Source organism: Nerophis ophidion, linkage group LG15, assembly GCF_033978795.1.
Source record: "Nerophis ophidion isolate RoL-2023_Sa linkage group LG15, RoL_Noph_v1.0, whole genome shotgun sequence".
Taxonomy (NCBI): domain Eukaryota; kingdom Metazoa; phylum Chordata; class Actinopteri; order Syngnathiformes; family Syngnathidae; genus Nerophis; species Nerophis ophidion.
The window spans coordinates 48,415,858-48,436,524 of NC_084625.1; the positions used below are offsets into that span (position 1 = coordinate 48,415,858).

Here is a 20,667-nt window from a genome sequence, read left to right on the forward strand (position 1 = left end):
TATAAGTGTGACAATGAAAACAACACATGATGTAAGTGTCTATATTAGCCTACTATCAAAATGACTTAACAGTCGTATATAAATGTGACAATGAAAACAACACATGATGTATGTGTCTATATTAGCCTACTATCAAAATGACTTAACAGTCTTATATAAGTGTTATAGTGAAGGCAACACATCATGTGTCTATATTAGCCTACTATCAAAATGACTTAAAAGTCTTATATAAGTGTGACAATGAAAACAACACATGATGTAAGTGTCTATATTAGCCTACTATCAAAATGACTTAACAGTCTTATATAAGTGTGACAATGAAAACAACACATGATGTAAGTGTCTATATTAGCCTACTATCAAAATGACTTTAAAAGTCTTATATAAGTGTGACAATGAAAACAACACATGATGTAAGTGTCTATATTAGCCTACTATCAAAATGACTTAACAGTCGTATATAAGTGTGACAATGAAAACAACACATGATGTATGTGTCTATATTAGCCTACTATCAAAATGACTTAACAGTCGTATATAAATGTGACAATGAAAACAACACATGATGTATGTGTCTATATTAGCCTACTATCAAAATGACTTAACAGTCTTATATAAGTGTGACAATGAAAACAACACATGATGTAAGTGTCTATATTAGCCTACTATCAAAATGACTTTAAAAGTCTTATATAAGTGTGACAATGAAAACAACACATGATGTAAGTGTCTATATTAGCCTACTATCAAAATGACTTAACAGTCTTATATAAGTGTTATAGTGAAGGCAACACATCATGTAAGTGTCTATATTAGCCTACTATCAAAATGACTTTAAAAGTCTTATAAGTATTTTAATGAAGGCAACACATGATGTAAGTGTCTATATTAGCTATATTAGCCTACTATCAAAATGACTTTAAAAATCTTATATAAGTGTGACAATGAAAACAACACATGATGTAAGTGTCTATATTAGCCTACTATCAAAATGACTTAAAAGTCTTATATAAGTGTTATAGTGAAGGCAACACATCATGTAAGTGTCTATATTAGCCTACTATCAAAATGACTTTTAAAAGCCATATGTAAGTGTTACACTGAAGGCAACACATGATGTAAATGTCTATATTAGCCTACTATCAAATTGACTTTAAAAGTCTTATATAAGTGTTGTAATCAAGACAACACATGACGTAAGTGTCTATATTAACTACAATAGCCTACTATAAAAAAGACTGTGTCGCAGGCTGATGCAAATCTTCATTGACAGAAATTTTACATTTGTAATATTTTTAAAACATTATTAAAACAGGGGGCTGAGAGGCAAATATATATCAAATACACACAGGACATAAGTAAAGGAAACTAAATGAGCTCAAATATAGCTACAAAGGAGGCATAAAGATGTACAAAAAGCCAGCCTAACTAGCATATTAGCATCGATTAGCTCGCAGTCACGCAGTGACCGAACGGACCCGATTAGCCCTCCAACAAGTCAACAACGTCAACAAAGCTCACCTTTGCGCCTTCACGCACAGCATCAAACGTTTGGTGGACAAAACGAGACGAAGGAGGAGCGTCGTAAAAGACGTCTTTCCGTGGCAGCGTTCGAGGCCCCTGTGCATGTAAACAAACCAAGGTGCGTTCGAGGACCGCCGAAATTAGTGGGACAAAACGGCGCTCGCCAAATACTCTCCTCAGTGAAGCTTGTTTAATAAAAAAAACAGTTGGATTTATAACACTTAGGAAGGTTTTTGTCATGTGTGTCCCGTTACAAAAACCTTTTTAAAGCAAAAAAATTGAATATTTACCCGTCTTTTTTCAATTTTCACACAGTTTTGAAAAAGCTCCAGGTAGCCATTTATTTAAAAATGAGCCCCCCCCCTCAAAAAAAGCAAGAAAAACTATTTGTGTTTTTAATAAAAACATTGTTGCTGTTTTGTCCTCGTCATTGAATAGAGGCGGAATGTTTGCATTAAAAATAAAAGTTGCTAAGTGCTAAAACTCTAAATCGTAGTAGTAAAAATGTTTATTTTGCATGTTTTTTATATTGGTTTTATATGTATTTATTTTTGTTGTTTTTATTCAGTCATTGGTGGAGCTCAGGATAGTATTTGAATGTTGTTTTTAATATTGTTGCGCAGCACTTTGGAAACATTTTATTGTTTAAATGTGCTTTATAAATAAAGTGGATAGGATTAGATTGGTGTACGTTTGGACCCCGGGACGCAGAGACGGCAGGCAAGTGCAGGAATGGCGTCTTTTTCCTGATGGAAACATTCCTAAAAACATTTTGGAGCTGGGACGAGAATCCCGGAGGATAAGGGGCTGGCGTTAGGTGCATCTTGATGGTTAATCAGGATCAGGTGAGGCAGCCAGGGTTCAGGCCAAAAATACAAAAAAAAATTATACAAACTGTCATGGGAGATCATGACAGCTAAGAGTTTAGGCAAGTTTGTTTTTGACTCTGGTGAGTTATCAAAAGAACAGGAAATCAGTATTAAGTTGAAATGCACAGATAAAAACAACAACAACAACAAAAACAGGCACTGTTATTAATAACAAATTAAACATTTTAATATTTTATTTTATGTTTTATTTTCATAAAATTTTGTTAATATTTTTAAAATTTTTGTTTTTTTTGTATAAATATTTTTTCGCTCAATTGAAAAAATGCTTAGTCTAATAAGTACATCTTTGCTTTGTTAGACATAAAAAATAAAAATAAAAGTCTCATTTTGGCCAATTATCCCCACAGGTTTTTTGGAATAACAAGCATCAGTTTTCTGTGCATCAGCAGGAAAAACAACAACATTATTTGTCGGGTTACTCTCCCCTCGGAGTCGAAATTTGAAGGAGTGAGGACGTGTGAGTAAGACTTGGGTATTTCATCTTATAGACGAACTGTCAAGTGCATGACAGGGGCCACTATATAAACTTGGAGCATCGATACTTGTAAATATTTAATCCTGAGGCCTCTGACAACGCACTCATGCCACCGTGACAAATCGTTACTGGGAGCCAACCGAGCTGAAAGGCACGGAAAGGGAGTCCTCGCCTTTGCACGTTATGTCCAATCAGCTGGATCCGGCACAGGTGGACTTTTACGCACCTGAAGAATCATCTCAAACACAATCTTTGGCAAACATAAACACCTGAGCTCAATATTTTCACATATCAATTATGCATTTGCATTGTTTTCATCCAGGATGTGTTTATTTGGTCATAGAGTATGGGGTATCGGACTGTCTGATTGAGATGGTCCGGTCCCTGTATGATCAGTGCCAGAGCTTGGTCCGCATTCCTGGCAGTAAGTCGGTTTCCAGTGAGGGTTGGACTCCGCCAAGGCTGTCCTTTGTCACCGTAGACGCAGGCGCCGCCGTTTTGGCGGCGCATGAGCTCGTCGTCGCACACCCGAGCTGTGGTGGGGGAGGGACAATTGGTGAGTTTGGGTAGAACCAGAAGAAAACACACACGTTTCTGAATCAAGAAAGCACTAAAACCCCAAACCAATGAAGTTGGCATGTTTTTATTTTATTTCTTACATAAAAAACAGAATGCAATGATTCTGGGTGTTGTTGATAAATGGCGTTTGCTTTGCTGAGTAGAGTTTCAACTTGCATTTGGAGATGTAGCAACAAACTGTAGTTACTGACAGTGGTTTTCTGAAGTGTTCCTGAGCCCATGTGGTGAGATCCTTTACACACGGATGTCGCTTTTTGATGCAGTACTGCCTGAGGGATCCAAGGTGCGTAATATCATGGCTAACATGCAGTGATTTCTGAAACTTTTGATGATATTACGGACCGTAGATGGTGAAATCCCATAATTCCTTGCAATAGCTGGTTGAGAAAATGTGTTCTTAAACGCATTTCTTCACTAAGTGGTGACCCTCGGCCCATTTTGGCAGCGCATGAGCTCGTCGTCGCACACCCGAGCTGTGGTGGGGGAGGGACAATTGGTGAGTTTGGGTAGAACCGGAAGAAAACACACACGTTTCTGAATCAAGAAAGCACTAAAAGCCCAAACCAGTGAAGTTGGCATGTTTTTATTTTATTTCTTACATAAAAAACAGAATGCAATGATTCTGGGTGTTGTTGATAAATGGCGTTTGCTTTGCTTAGTAGAGTTTTAACTTGCATTTGGAGATGTAGCAACAAAACTGTAGTTACTGACGGTGGTTTTCTGAAGTGTTCCTGAGCCCATGTGGTGAGATCCTTTACACACGGATGTCGCTTTTTGATGCAGTACTGCCTGAGGGATCCAAGGTCCGTAATATCATGGCTTACATGCAGTGATTTCTGAAACTTTTGATGATATTACGGACCGTAGATGGTGAAATCCCATAATTCCTTGCAATAGCTGGTTTATAAAATGTGTTCTTAAACGCATTTCTTCACTAAGTGTAGACCCTCGGCCCATTTTGGCAGCGCATGAGCTCGTCGTCTCACACCCGAGCTGTGGTGGGGGAGGGACAATTGGTGAGTTTGGGTAGAACCGGAAGAAAACACACATTTCTGAATCAAGAAAGCACTAAAACCCCAAACCAGTGAAGTTGGCATGTTTTTATTTTATTTCTTACATAAAAACCAGAATGCAATGATTCTGGGTGTTGTTGATAAATGGCGTTTGCTTTGCTTAGTAGAGTTTTAACTTGCATTTGGAGATGTAGCGACAAAACTGTAGTTACTGATAGTGGTTTTCTGAAGTGTTCCTTGTCACCGATTCTGTTCATAACTTTTATGGACAGAATTTCTAGGCGCAGTCAAGGCGTTGACGGGTTCCGGTTTGGTGGCCGCGGGATTAGGTCTCTGCTTTTGGCAGATGATGTGGTCCTGATGGCTTCATCTGGCCGGGATCTTCAGCTCTCACTGGATCGGTTCGCAGCCGAGTGTGAAGCGACCGGAATGAGAATCGGCACCTCCAAGTCCGAGTCCATGGTTCTCGCCCAGAAAAGGGTGGACTTGGGAGCAGACCCTGTCCCAAGTGGAGGAGTTCAAGTACCTAGGAGTCTTGTTCACGAGTGAGGGAAGAGTGGATCGTGAGATCGACAGGCGGATCGGTGCAGCGTTTTCAGTAATGGTTTTATATATTAAAAAAATATATATTTACATTTTAAATATTTTTGGGAATTATTTATTTTAGTCTATAATAAAGCTTGTTAAAACAAAGTGTATTATTAATCTTAGCTTAACTCAACTTTTTTAAATACAACTTGTAATATTTTTATATTTTATTTATTTTTGTAAAAAAATAAATAAATGAAAATAATAATAATTTTATTAGTCCGTGAAAAATAAAATATTACTTGCACAAAAACAAAAAAACATATTTTTTTCCCAGAAACTTTACCTTAAATTTTATGGAAATGTTTGTATTTTTTTTTATTTTAAAATGTTGTTGTAATTTTTCTTTAGTCCATCATAACCACAAGGTTGTTGTACAAAAACAAAACATATAATGCCATTTAAATTAAAAAAAAGCGTTGAAGGTTTTTTTTATTTTATTTAATTTGATTATTTATTTTAGTCTTGGGCAAAAACACAGTGTACTTTTAAACTTAGCTTAACTTAACTTTTTCTTTAAAAAAAAAACATAATATTTTTATATTTTCTTTATTTTGTTTGAAAAAAAATGTCATAAAATGTTTAAGTCTGTGATAAAAGTAATATTTTTGTATTTTTATCGGTTTTGTATAACAAAACAAAAAATCATCATCATTTTATTAGTTTGTGAAAAATAAAATATTGCTTACACAAAAAAAAAAAAAAAAAAACTGTTTTTAAGCTCTTTATTTTCCAGAAATCTGACCTTGAATTATATGGAGATTTTTGTAATTATTTTAATTTTAAAACGTTGTTGTATTTTTTTTAGTCCACCATAACCACAAGGTTGTTGTACAAAAACAAAACATATAATGCCATTTAAATAAAAACAACTAATAAGGCAAGCGTTGTTTTTTATTTTTATTTAATTTGATTATTTATTTTAGTCTCGTGCAAAAACACAGTGTACTTTTAAACTTAACTTAAATTAACTTTTTATTTAAAAAAGAACAAAATATTTTTATATTTTCTATATTTTGTTTGAAAAAAAAAGTCATACATTTATTAAGTCTGTGATAAATGTAATATTTTTGTATTTTTGTATTGGTTTTGTAAAACAAAACAAAAAATCATAATTTTATTAGTTTGTGAAAAATAAAATATTGCTTGTACAAAAACAAAAAAACTGTTTTTAAGCGCGTTATTTTCCAGAAATCTGACCTTGAATTATATGGAGATTTTTGTAATTATTTTAATTTTAAAGCATTGTCGTATTTTTTTAGTCCACCATAACCACAAGGTTTTTGTACAAAAACAAAACATATTATGCCATTTAAATAAAAAAAAACTAATACAGCAAGTGTTGAAGGTTTTTTTTTTTCATTTAATTTGATTATTTATTTTAGTCTATGATGAACAAAACTTTGCTTGTGCAAAAACACAATGTACTAATAAACTTAGCTTACCTTAACTTTTTTTTATTTTTTAAAAAAGGAATATTTTTATATTTTCTTAATTTTGGTAAAAAGAAAAAATCGTCATAATTATTTTAAGTCTGTGATGAATAAAATATTGCTTGTACAACCCCCCCCCCCCCCCAACCCCCTCCCCAAAAAACAGTTTTTAAGCTTTTTTATATATTTTTTTGAAATTTGACCTTACATTTTTGGAAATGTTTGTATTTATTTTTTTATTTTAAAATGTTTTTGGATTTTTTAAATCAAAACCACAACATTAATGTACAAGAACAAAATATATTATAAAATCTGCCCAAAAAGATGTTTTATTAAAAAAAAATCCATATAAATTTTAATATTTTATTTGTAATTATTATTTTTTTTAAGTACAATGAACAAAGTTGCTTGTAAAAAACATGATTTAGTATTAGTATAACATTTAGCTGATGACAGTTTCTTTTAAAGCTTTTTAACATTTTATTTTTCTATATACATTTTTTATTTATTAAAAAAACAACTTATTTTATGATGTATGCTTGGCCCAAAAAATAAAAAAAATATTAATAAAATCAGCCAAATCAGTTTGGTCTAAAGCTTTTTAAAAGTGCTTACTTTTTTTTATTATTATTAAAAAATGTATTTCTATTTTAAAATATTTTTTAAAAGGTTTTTAGTGTATGATAAAAACAACTTTGCATGTACAAAATCACAATGTACTATTAAACTTATTTTTACATTTTGTTTATTTTGGTTGAAAATAAAATCATCATCATTTTTTAGTCTGCGATAAATAAAATATTGTTCATACAAAAACTTGACAAAAAAACTACTTTTTAAAGCTTTTTTTTTTAGAAATTTTACCTTTATTTATTTTGAGATTTTCGTATTTATTTTCAAATGTTTTTTTTTTTAGTCCATCAAAACCACAACGTTGTTGTACAAAAACAAAACGTATACACTCTGCCAAACAGTTTTGAGATAATTAAAAAAAACATTTATTTTCATTTATAATTTTTTTTTAAATTCATGATGAACAAAGTTGCTTGATTTAGTATTAGTATGTAGCTCAAAACTATTTGTTTTAAAGCTTTTCAAAAACGTATTTTTTGTATATATATTTTTATATACATTTTTTATTTATTAAAAAAAAACATATTTTATGAAGTACGCAACTTTGCTTGGCCCAAAAAATAATAATATTAAATTCAGCCAAATCAGTTTGTTTTGAAGCTTTTTTAAAAGTGCTTAATTTAAAAATAATAATATTAAATTCAGCCAAATCAGTTTGTTTTGAAGCTTTTTTAAAAGTGCTTAATTTAAAAAAAAAGATTTGATATACATTTTTTATTTATTAAAAAAAAACATATTTTATGAAGTACGCAACTTTGCTTGGCCCAAAAAATAATAATATTAAATTCAGCCAAATCAGTTTGTTTTGAAGCTTTTTTAAAAGTGCTTAATTTAAAAAAAAAGATTTGAGGTGGCGACTTGTCCAGGGTGTACCCTGCCTTCCGCCCGATTGTAGCTGAGATAGGCGCCAGCGCCCCCCGCGACCCCGAAAGGGAATACGCGGTAGAAAATGGATGGATGGATGTTTAATTTATTTCTATTTTAAATTTTTTTAATTTTTTTAGTCTATAATAAACAATGATACTTGTATAAAAACAGGATACACTATTAAACTCAGACCAATCCGTTTATTCTAATGCTGTTTTTAAATAAATAAATAAAAAAAACACATATTTTAATATTTTTTTTTTACGTAAACACAACGTTGCTTGTACAAAACAAAAACAGTTTGTTTAAAGCTTTTCAAAATGTTTCTTTTTTATTAATCTATTTTTAATACATTTAAAAATGCTAAGTCGATAATGACCACAACTTTGCGTGTCCAAAAACAAGTTATATTATTAGACTTAGACAAACTTTATTAATCCAGAAGGGAAATATATATATATTTTTTAATAAAATAAAATAATACACAATTGGAATGTGGACTCTTCAGACCACGGAACACTTTTGCACTTTAAAATCAGTTCATCTTCGATGAGCTCGGGCGCAGCGAAGCCGGCGGTGTTTCTGGGTGTTGTTGATAAATGGCTTTGGCTTGGCAGAGTACAGTTTTAACTCGCACTTACAGATGTAGCGACAAACTGTAGTTACCGAGAGTGCTTTTCTGAAGCGTTCCTGAGCCCATGTGGTGATATCCTCAATTTTTTTTTTTTTTTTTTTTTTAAAGTCAAGCAAAACAGTTCGTTCTGAAGCTTTTTATTCACTCAAATCTTCCAAGTGTCAAAGCGAGAACGTAACATCGATGATGTCCTTTGTCGGGAATGGAAACACACTCCGTCGATACCGTGTGTCGACTGATATTCTTTGATGCCAGCACGTTGCCAATGCAAAGGAAAACGACCCCCCCACCCCCCCACCCCCCCCGAAAGTACGCACTCAAACAGAATGGACAAACAAATTGTGCATTTGGTAGAGAACACATTGACGTTGCCTTTTTTTTCATCACAGTTCAGCAAAGGTACAAAAAAAGGACGACACCACTGTTTTTTTTTTTTTTTTGCAAATACATTAATCGACTGTCTTTTGAGCAGGGTGAAAAGGAACGCTGCGGCTCGAGGGTGGAAACGAACCCAGATGACGGGATTCTTATGACACAAAATCAAAAAAATTTTTTTACTTTTTTTAACAGAGTGACGTTCACACAAGCACAGGTCAGTGGTGGCACGAGGGGCGAGGCGGAAAGTTTGTGCGCACGCCAAAAAGTCCGCACGGGTGTTCCTTTGATCCACAATGCACTGACAGCAAAGAACGCGGTGTTTGTTCTCTCGCGAGCGTTATGTCCGGAGAAGCCCGGGGAAACATGTCTTTGATTTGTCTTCCTCAACTCAACAGTCCGGCCGATTGGCTGCAGCTGTTGTTGCCGTGGCGATGAGAGGATGTCCTCTTCCAAGGGGATGGAGCTCAAGCACCCGTTTGGCCTAAGATGGGATGGAGGAGCTGCGGGGGGAATGGGGGGCGTGTCATTGTCCTTTGCACTCTTTTAATATATGTTGTATTTTTATACATACATATATACATATATATATATATATATTCTTTGATATTCAATTCAAAAGTTTTTGCACTCATTCCTGTGGCACATTCCTTTTTTCACATCGTCAGTGTTCGTCGAGGCTGCTCGGAAAAGAAGCGGCTATGGTCCACAAAGCTCATGATTGTTAATTAATCAAAGGAGGGATGTGTGTGTGTGTGTGTGTGTGTGTGTGTGTGTGTGTGTGTGTGTGTGTGTGTGTGTGTGTAAGTGTGTGTGTCGGCGGGGGGGTGGGGGTTAATCGCTTCCCGCCAGGTCCCTTTAGAGCAGCGTCGAGCCCAGAAGGAGCAGGAGGAGGAGGAGCAGCGGTTCCACGGCGCAAGGCAGATGCCCGGCGGTGCCGGAGCCGGTGCCGGAGCCGGTGCCGGAGCCGGCGCCCCGGCAGCCTCCCAGCTCCGTCTCGCAGCGCCGCCTCTCGCACAGCAGGCCGGCGTAGGCCGGCGGGCAGCGGCAGCGGACGTTGTTGACGCAGGCGCCGCCGTTTTGGCAGCGCATGAGCTCGTCGTCGCACACCCGAGCTGTGGTGGGGGAGGGACAATTGGTGAGTTTGGGTAGAACCGGACGAAAACACACATTTTTGAATAAAAAAAAGCACTAAAACCCCAAACCTGTGAAGTTGGCGCGTTTTTATTTTATTTCTTACATAAAAACAGAATTTAATGATTCTGGGTGTTGTTGATAAATGGTATTTGCTTTGCTTAGTAGAGTTTTAACTTGCATTTAGAGATGTAGTAAAAAACTGTAGTTAGTGACAGTGGTTTTCTGAAGTGTTCCTCAGCCCATGTGTTGATATCCTTTACACACGGATGTCGCTTTTTGATGCAGTACTGCCTGAGGGATCCAAGGTCCGTAATATCATGGCTAACATGCAGTGATTTCTGAAACTTTTGATGATATTACGGACCGTAGATGGTGAAATCCCGTAATTCCTTGCAATAGCTGGTTGAGAAATGGTGTTCTTAAACGCATTTCTTCACTAAGTGTAGACCCTCGGCCCATTTTGGCAGCGCATGAGCTCGTCGTCTCACACCCGAGCTGCGGTGGGGGAGGGACAATTGGTGAGTTTGGGTCGAACCGGAAGAAAACACACATTTTTGAATCAAAAAAGCACTAAAACCCCAAACCAGTGAAGTTGGCGCGTTTTTATTTTATTTCTTACATAAAAACAGAATGCAATGATTCTGGGTGTTGTTGATAAATGGCGTTTGCTTTGCTTAGTAGAGTTTTAACTTGCATTTAGAGATGTAGTAAAAAACTGTAGTTACTGACAGTGGTTTTCTGAAGTGTTCCTCAGCCCATGTGTTGATATCCTTTACACACGGATGTCGCTTTTTGATGCAGTACTGCCTGAGGGATCCAAGGTCCGTAATATCATGGCTAACATGCAGTGATTTCTGAAACTTTTGATGATATTACGGACCGTAGATGGTGTAATCCCGTAATTCCTTGCAATAGCTGGTTGAGAAATGGTGTTCTTAAACGCATTTCTTCACTAAGTGGTGACCCTCGGCCCATTTTGGCAGCGCATGAGCTCGTCGTCTCACACCCGAGCTGTGGTGGGGGAGGGACAATTGGTGAGTTTGGGTAGAACCGGAAGAAAACACACATTTTTGAATCAAAAAAGCACTAAAAACCCCAAACCAGTGAAGTTGGCGCGTTTTTATTTTATTTCTTACATAAAAACAGAATGCAATGATTCTGGGTGTTGTTGATAAATGGTATTTGCTTTGCTTAGTAGAGTTTTAACTTGCATTTGGAGATGTAGCGACAAACTGTAGTTACTGACAGTGGTTTTCTGAAGTGTTTCTGAGCCCATGTGATGATATCCTTTACACACGGATGTCGCTTTTTGATGCGGTACTGCCTGAGGGATCCAAGGTCCGTAATATCATGGCTAACATGCAGTGATTTCTGAAACTTTTGATGATATTACGGACCGTAGATGGTGAAATCCCGTAATTCCTTGCAATAGCTGGTTGAGAAATGGTGTTCTTAAACGCATTTCTTCACTAAGTGGTGACCCTCGGCCCATTTTGGCAGCGCATGAGCTCGTCGTCGCACACCCGAGCTGTGGTGGGGGAGGGACAATTGGTGAGTTTGGGTAGAACTGGAAGTTAAATAGTTACCGATCTATACATGTGTGTGTGGTGTGTATCATATAACTACCGCGAAACGGGGTGTGACAGGACCGGCCTTGAAGACAGCAACAAGAGAGTGGATGGCCCAGGTGGGACCTTGTTATCCAAGTATCCGTCTTTTACTGTTTACACGCAGAAACATTTTTATAAATTTTTTAATTTTTTTTTATTAAATCAACATAAAAAACACAAGATACACTTACAATTAGTGCACTAACCCAAAAAAACCCTCCCTTTTTCATGACAAAAAAACCAAACAAACAAGAAAAAAACTAACACCTGTCGCCTTTATTAGCAGCAGCCAGGATGAGAAACGAATATTGTTTAATTAGTGTTTACAGGGAGCCTTCCTTTCACCTTAACCCGAATCAAAAGCTTGGTTTGTTGTCACTTCAAACCCGAACAGTTGGTATTCGTGCAAAAATGATGACTAAAATGGTGAACCTGGATTCACCTTACGAGGGTGTGCATTTTGTCACACCCTGCCGAACGGGGTGTGCCAGACCCGGCCTCGAAAACAGCGACAGGTGAGTGGATGGCCTGGGTGGGACCTTGTTATCTAATCACCTGTCGCCTTTATTAGCAGCAGCCGGCATGAGATACGCAGTTGGAGTTGGAGTGGGGGCGAGAGAGAGAAATCCAGAGAGAGAGAGAGACAGATGCAGGGAAAACATTTTACCGGAAAGCAAAACACTTGCACTATTTTATGAAAATAAAAAAGTGTTATACTCTGAATTCCGGGCTCTTGTTGCAGTGTGTGGTGTTCCAAAGAACCCACAAAGGGCAAACTCTAATTATATGTTATAATATGTTGCACAAGGACGTATTTGAGTGACGGACCGGAAGCCACACTAAATGTTAACAGTTACCGATGTATGAACGAGTGTGTGGTGTGTATCATATAAATGCCGCCGAACGGGGTGTGCCAGGGCCGGCCTCGAAGACAGTGACAGGTGAGTGGATGGCCCAGGTGGGCCCTTGTTATCTAATCATCTGTCGCCTTCATTAGCAGCAGCCGGAGTGAGAAACAAATAATGTTTGATTATTGTTTACAGGGAGTTTTTCTTTTACCTAAACCCGAATCAAAAGCTTGGTTTGTTGCCACGTCAAACCTGAACAGTCGGTATTTGTGCAGAAATTATGACTAAAATGGTAAAGCTGGATTTACATTTCATACAACCAATCAGCACCTTACCAGGGTGTGCATTTTGTTACGGTAGGAGTTGCTATTTGTGTTTATGTTGCACACGGACGTATTTGAGTGACCGACCGGAAGAGTGTTAACAGTTACCGATATATGCACTTGTGTGTGGTGTGTATCATATAAATGCCGCCGAACGGGGTGTGCCAGGACCGGCCTTGAAGACAGCGACTGGTGAGTGGATGGCCCAGGTGGGCCCTTGTTATCTAATCACCTGTCGCCTTCATTAGCAGCAGCCGGGTTGAGAAACAAATATTGTTTGATTAGTGTTTACAGGGAGTTTTTCTTTGACCTAAACTGTATTTGTGCACGTTTCGTTCCATCCCGGCATCACCGGAATGAATCCGCAGTTTCTTCAAAGCTCGCCCTCCAAACAGCGAGCGACTTTTAGACAAAGCGAACATCAGGTGAAAATTGGTGTATATTTAGAGCCGGGGACGCCGAGGCCACTCGATTCCCGCCGGAGGCAAGCTGTCAAGCAAGCTGGAGGCAAACAAAGCAAACGTTCTACAAACTAATAAACCCGCAGACACGGATAAACAACACTAAACACGAGAGACGAGTCCAACCATTTCCCCTCCTTTTTTTTCCTAAGAGCGATGATATCAACAAAAGAACAGCAGCCGATACAGGAGAGACGTCTTTTAATTACGCCGTGACCTTTCGTCAATGATTTACCAATCAAATGTGTTCTTATTCTAATCAAAAGGGGGATTAACAATCTTAATTCATAAATATTAAACACGAAATATTGAGTAAATACTAATAAAAAACATAAACAAAGTTACAGGAATGTATACGTCAGGGGTGTCCAAACTTTTTCCACAGAGGGGCCGCTACACGGAAAAATTTAAGCACGCGGGAGCCATTTTGACAGTTTTCATTTTCAAACCATAACAAAATGTGTGAATTTGAGTGTGAATGTTGTCTGTCTATCTGTGTATAGCCCTGCGATGAGGTGGCGACTTGTCCAGGGTGTACACTGCCTTCCGCCCGATTGTAGCTGAGATAGGCGCCAGCGCACCCCGCCACCCCGAAAGGGAATAAGCGGTAGAAAATGGATGGATGGATGGATGGATGGAAGAAAATATATGGATTAAAAAAAAAAAAAAATCCTTAGGGGACCTGGGGAGCATAGAGGGTCTCAGTCACTAAAATGTTCAATATAAGTCAAATGATTATTATTTTTTTCATTTAATGCTTATAGTAAATGTCTATCTCAACTTGAGGTAAACAAATGAGGTTTTATGCCTTTTCTGTCAAAGACAACTTTGTTTTTGATAGTAAAACTGAAATATGCAGTATTTAGATAGATAGATAGTACTTTATTTAGCAATTAAATCCCTCAAAGATCAATAATGCAGGACACCATTGATTTTAATTATTTATTATTTTTGAGTAATCACAGTGAAAAGTTAAATAAAATCCTACTAAATATATTTGAGATCCGAAAGGTTCCCCACTCGTAAAGTGATATATTTTTATTATTTTTTTTACTTTTTTAACACTTAAATTTCAAGATCAACTTCCGATATATCTGTCGATTTTAAATTTGAACTATTATTTTGTTTGTTTTATGCTGTTTTGTCAAAACTTTGATGTTTTTATATGGCCACCACACAACATATGACGTTGGTCGAGAAGACCTGGCTCTTAATTTCCGTTCTAATTCATCCCGAAGGTGCTCTATCGGGTTCAGGTCAGGACTCTGTGCAGGCCAGTCAAGTTCATCTACACCAGACTCTGTCATTCATGTCTTTATGGACCTTGGTTTGTGCAGTCAAGTTGGAAAAGGAAGGGGTCCTTCTACAAACTGTTCCCAGTGTGTATTTTGTACATATTACATATTGTTACGAAGGTGTCTGTTACTACCTTATAAAAACATACTTGCAGTGTGTATATTGTACATATTACATATTGTATGGAAGTGTCTGCTACTACGTTATGAAGGTGTCTGTTACTACATCATATATATACTTGCAGTGTGTATATTGTACATATTAAATATTGTTATGAAGGTGTCTGTTACTACATTATATATATATACTTGCAGTGTGTATATTGGAAATATTACATATTGTTACGAAGGTGTCTGTTACTACATTATATATACTTGCAGTGTGCATATTGTACATATTACATATTGTTATGAAGGTGTCTGTTACTACATTATATATATACTTGCAGTGTGTATATTGTACATATTACATATTGTTATGAAGGTGTCTGTTACTACATTATATATATACTTGCAGTGTGTATATTGTACATATTACATATTGTTATGAAGGTGTCTGTTACTACATTATATATATACTTGCAGTGTGTATATTGTACATATTACATATTGTTATGAAGGTGTCTGTTACTACATTATATATACACTTGCAGTGTGTATATTGTACATATTACATATTGTTTTGAAGGTGTCTGTTACTACATTATATATATACTTGCAGTGTGTATATTGTACATATTACATATTGTTATGAAGGTGTCTGTTACTACATTATATATATATACTTGCAGTGTGTATATTGGAAATATTACATATTGTTACGAAGGTGTCTGTTACTACATTATATATACTTGCAGTGTGCATATTGTACATATTACATATTGTTATGAAGGTGTCTGTTACTACATTATGTATACACTTGCAGTGTGTATATTGTACATATTACATATTGTTGTGAAGGTGTCTGTTACTACATTATATATATATACTTGCAGTGTGTATATTGGAAATATTACATATTGTTACGAAGGTGTCTGTTACTACATTATATATACTTGCAGTGTGTATATTGTACATATTACATATTGTTATGAAGGTGTGTGTTACTACATTATATATATACTTGCAGTGTGTATATTGGACATATTACATATTGTTATGAAGGTGTCTGTTACTACATTATATATATATACTTGCAGTGTGTATATTGGAAATATTACATATTGTTACGAAGGTGTCTGTTACTACATTATATATACTTGCAGTGTGCATATTGTACATATTACATATTGTTATGAAGGTGTCTGTTACTACATTATGTATACACTTGCAGTGTGTATATTGTACATATTACATATTGTTGTGAAGGTGTCTGTTACTACATTATATATATATACTTGCAGTGTGTATATTGGAAATATTACATATTGTTACGAAGGTGTCTGTTACTACATTATATATACTTGCAGTGTGTATATTGTACATATTACATATTGTTATGAAGGTGTCTGTTACTACATTATATATATACTTGCAGTGTGTAAATTGGACATATTACATATTGTTATGAAGGTGTCTGTTACTACATTATATATATATACTTGCAGTGTGTATATTGTACATATTACATATTGTTATGAAGGTGTCTGTTACTACATTATATATATACTTGCAGTGTGCATATTGTACATATTACATATTGTTATGAAGGTGTCTGTTACTACATTATATATACACTTGCAGTGTGTATATTGTACATATTACATATTGTTTCGAAGGTGTCTGTTACTACATTATATATATACTTGCAGTGTGTATATTGTACATATTACATATTGTTATGAAGGTGTCTGTTACTACATTATATATATACTTGCAGTGTGTATATTGTACATATTACATATTGTTATGAAGGTGTCTGTTACTACATTATATATATACTTGCAGTGTGTATATTGTACATATTACATATTGTTATGAAGGTGTCTGTTACTACATTATATATATACTTGCAGTGTGTATATTGTACATATTACATATTGTTATGAAGGTGTCTGTTACTACATTATATATATACTTGCAGTGTGTATATTGTACATATTACACATTGTTATGAAGGTGTCTGTTACTACATTATATATATACTTGCAGTGTGTATATTGTACATATTACATATTGTTATGAAGGTGTCTGTTACTACATTATATATATACTTGCAGTGTGTATATTGTACATATTACATATTGTTATGAAGGTGTCTGTTACTACATTATATATATACTTGCAGTGTGTATATTGTACATATTACATATTGTTATGAAGGTGTCTGTTACTACATTATATATATACTTGCAGTGTGTATATTGTACATATTACATATTGTTATGAAGGTGTCTGTTACTACATTATATATATGATATTTTGTGAACAAAGAAGTGATTGAAATCCAAAATGCCCATCTTTAATCAGCGTGAGGGTTTTTGCGGAAAACTTTTGTTTTGGACCCAATTTGTGACTTTATCGCCGATCAATCTCTTCCGCCACGTGTCCGTGTGCAAACAAGAGGTAGTAAATGATGAAGATCTGGCGCATTTACTTTCGATATGAGGGTTAATATTTAGAGAGGAGCCCGATGACGGAGGCGTGTCTGTCAGGAGCCCAAATGTGTTTGGCAAGAGATCCTCCGTTTTAATTGCATTCTCCCGTCTGCATACAAATGGAGACTTGACCAAGTACCACAACTTTGCTGGCGGCTGAGGAAGCCATGGAAGGTCGAAACTACTTTTGAAAAATGGTATCTTGTAGTAAGTGTCCAAAAGGCAATGTGTGTACTATAATATACTGTAATCCACCGAAAACCAGACTTTAACCTGACTGCGTGTGTCGCTCCATCTCGCACTCGACACCTACTCTCACCATCCAAACTCGGGAGTATGTACCATGGCAACAGGGTGGACTCACTGCGTTTCGTGACTCTAACGCAGGGGTCGGCAACCCAAAATGTTGAAAAAAACTAAAAGCCTTATAAAAGTGGTATAATGAAGGAAACACATGATGTAAGTGTCTATATTAAGCTATATTAGCCTACTATCAAAATTACATTATAAGTCTTAAAAACGTGTTATAATGAAGACAACACAAGATGTAAGTGTCTATATTAGCTATATTAGCCTACTATCAAAATGACTTTAAAGTCTTATATAAGTGTTATAATGAAGGCAACACATGATGTAAGTGTCTATATTAGCGATGTTAGCCTACTATCAAAATGACTTTAAACGTCTTATATAAATGTTATAATGAAGACAACACATAGGGTAAGTGTCTATATTTGCCTACTATAAAAAGGACTTTAAAAGTCTTATATAAGTGTTATAATGAAGACAATTGAAACATAATGACGGCATCCAATTCCAAATGGGCTAATATTTGCAAAAAAATAACAACGTTTACCAGTTTGAACGTTAAGTATCTTGTCTTTACATCTATCCATCCACCCATTTTCTACCGCTCCTTGCATGCCTTAACTTTCTCAGTATTTTTTGCCACTTGTGCCAGCTTTATTGAAACATAATGCAGGCATCCAATTCCAAATGAGCTAATATTTGCAAAAAATAACAACGTTTGCCGGTTTGAATGTTAAGTATCTTGTCTTTGCATCCATCCATTTCCTACCGCTTATTTCATTCCTCAACTTTCTCAGTATTTTTTGCCACTTGTACCAGCTTTGTTGAAACATAATGCAGGCATCCAATTCCAAATGAGCTAATATTTGCGAAAAATAACATTTATCAGTTTGAACGTTAAGTATCTTGTCTTTGCATCCCTCAAATTTTTCAGTCTTTTTTGCCCCTTGTGCCAGCTTTATTGAAACATAATGCAGGCATCCAATTCCAAATGAGCTAACATTTGCCAAAAATAACAACGTTTACCAGTTTGAACGTTAAGTATCTTGTCTTTGCATCCATCTATTTTCTACCGCTTATTGCATTCCTCAACTTTCTCAGTCTTTTTTGCCACTTGTGCCAGCTTTGTTGAAACATTACGCAGGCATCCAATTCCAAATGAGCTAATATTTGCGAAAAATAACGTTTACAGTTTGAACGTTAACTATCTTGTCTTGGAATCCATCTATTTTCTACCACTTATTGCATTCCTCAACTTGCTCAGTCTTTTTTGCCACTTGAGCCAGCTTTGTTGAAACATAAGGCAGGCATCCAATTCCAAATGAGCTAATATTTGCAAAAAAATAACAACGTTTACCAGTTTGTACGTTAAGTATCTCGTCTTAGCATCCATCCATTTTCTACCGCTTATTGCATTCCTCAACTTTCTCAGTCATTTTTGCCACTTGTGCTAGCTTCGTTGAAACATAATGCAGGCATCCAATTCCAAATGAGCTAATTTTTGCAAAAAATAACAACTTTTGCCAGTTTGAACATTAAGTATCTTGTCTTTGCATCCATCCATTTCCTACCGCTTATTGCATTCCTCAACTTTCTCAGTCTTTTTTGCCACTTGTGCCACCTTTGTTGAAACATAATGCAGGCATCCAATTCCAAATGGGCTAATTTTTCGAAAAATAACAACGTTTGCCAGTTTGAACGTTAAACATATTGTCTTTGCATCCATCCATTTTCTACTGCTTATTGCATTCCTCAATTTTTTCAGTCATTTTTGCCACTTTTGCCAGCTTCGTTGAAACATAATGCAGGCATCCAATTCCAAATGAGCTAATATTTGCGAAAAATAACGTTTGCCAGTTTGAACGTTAAGTATCTTGTCTTTGCATCCATCCATCCATTTTCTACCGCTTCTTGCATTCCTCAACTTTCTCAGTCTTTTTTACCACTTGTGCCAGCTTTGTTAAAACATAATGCCGGCATCCATTTCCAAATGAGCTAATATTTGCAAAAAAATAACAACGTTTACCAGTTTGAACGTTAAGTATCTCGTCTTGGCATCCATCCATTTCCTACCGCTTATTGCATTCTTCAACTCTCCCAGTCTTTTTTGCCATTTGTGCCAGCTTTGTTGAAACATAATGCAGGCGTCCAATTCCAAATGAGCTAAAATTTGCGAAAAATAACAACGTTTACCAGTTTGAACGTTAACTATCTTGTCTTGGAATCCATCTATTTCCTACCGCTTATTTCATTCCTCAACTTTCTCAGTCTTTTTTGCCACTTGTGCCAGCTTTGTTGAAACATAACGCAGGCCTCCAATTCCAAATGGGCTAATATTTGCAAAAAACAACAACAATCATTAGTTTGAAAGTTAAGTAGCTTGTCTTTGCATCCATCCATCCATCTATTTCCTGCCGCTTATTGCATTCCTCAACTTTCTCAGTATTTTTTGCCACTTGTGCCAGCTTTATTGAAACATAATGCAGGCATCTAATTCCAAATGAGCTAATGTTTGCAAAAAAATAACACAATTTACCAGTTTGAACGTTAAGTATCTTGTCTTTGCATCCATTTTCTTCCACTTATTGCATTCCTCAACATTCTCAGTCTTTTTTGCCACTTGAGCCAGCTTTATTGAAACATAATGCCGGCATCCAATTCCAAATGAGCTAATATTTGCGAAAAATAACAACGTTTACCAGTTTGAACGTTAAGTATCTTGTCTTTACATTCATTTTCTACCGCTTATTGCATTCCTCAACTTTCTCAGTCTTTTTTGCCACTCGTGCCAGCTTTATTGAAACATAATGCAGGCATCCAATTCCAAATGAGCTAATTTTTGCAAAAAATAACAACGTTTACCAGTTTGAACGTTAAGTATCTTGTCTTTGCATCCATCCATCCATCCATGTTTCTACTGCTTATTGCATTCCTCAACTTTCACAGTCTTTTTTGCCACTTGTGCCAGCTTTGTTGAAACATAACGCAGGCATCCAATTCCAAATGAGCTAATATTTGCGAAAAATAACAATTACCAGTTTGAACGTTAACTATCTTGTTTTGGAATCCATCCATT

At 35.9% G+C, this 20,667-nt stretch overlaps 1 protein-coding gene across 13 annotated transcripts in view; it reads right to left on the reverse strand.

Moving 5' to 3' along the window:
* Positions 1-8,919: 8,919 nt before the first annotated feature.
* The window catches only part of ntng1a (netrin g1a), a 286,683-nt gene continuing 274,935 nt past the window's right edge, over positions 8,920-20,667 (reverse strand). For all 13 annotated transcript variants that reach the window (XM_061922312.1, XM_061922323.1, XM_061922322.1 and 10 more), the window contains one exon: positions 8,920-10,126. In XM_061922312.1, coding sequence (XP_061778296.1) covers positions 9,870-10,126 — 257 coding nt within the window. In that variant the 3' untranslated portion in view covers positions 8,920-9,869. The remainder of the gene's footprint in view (positions 10,127-20,667) is intronic.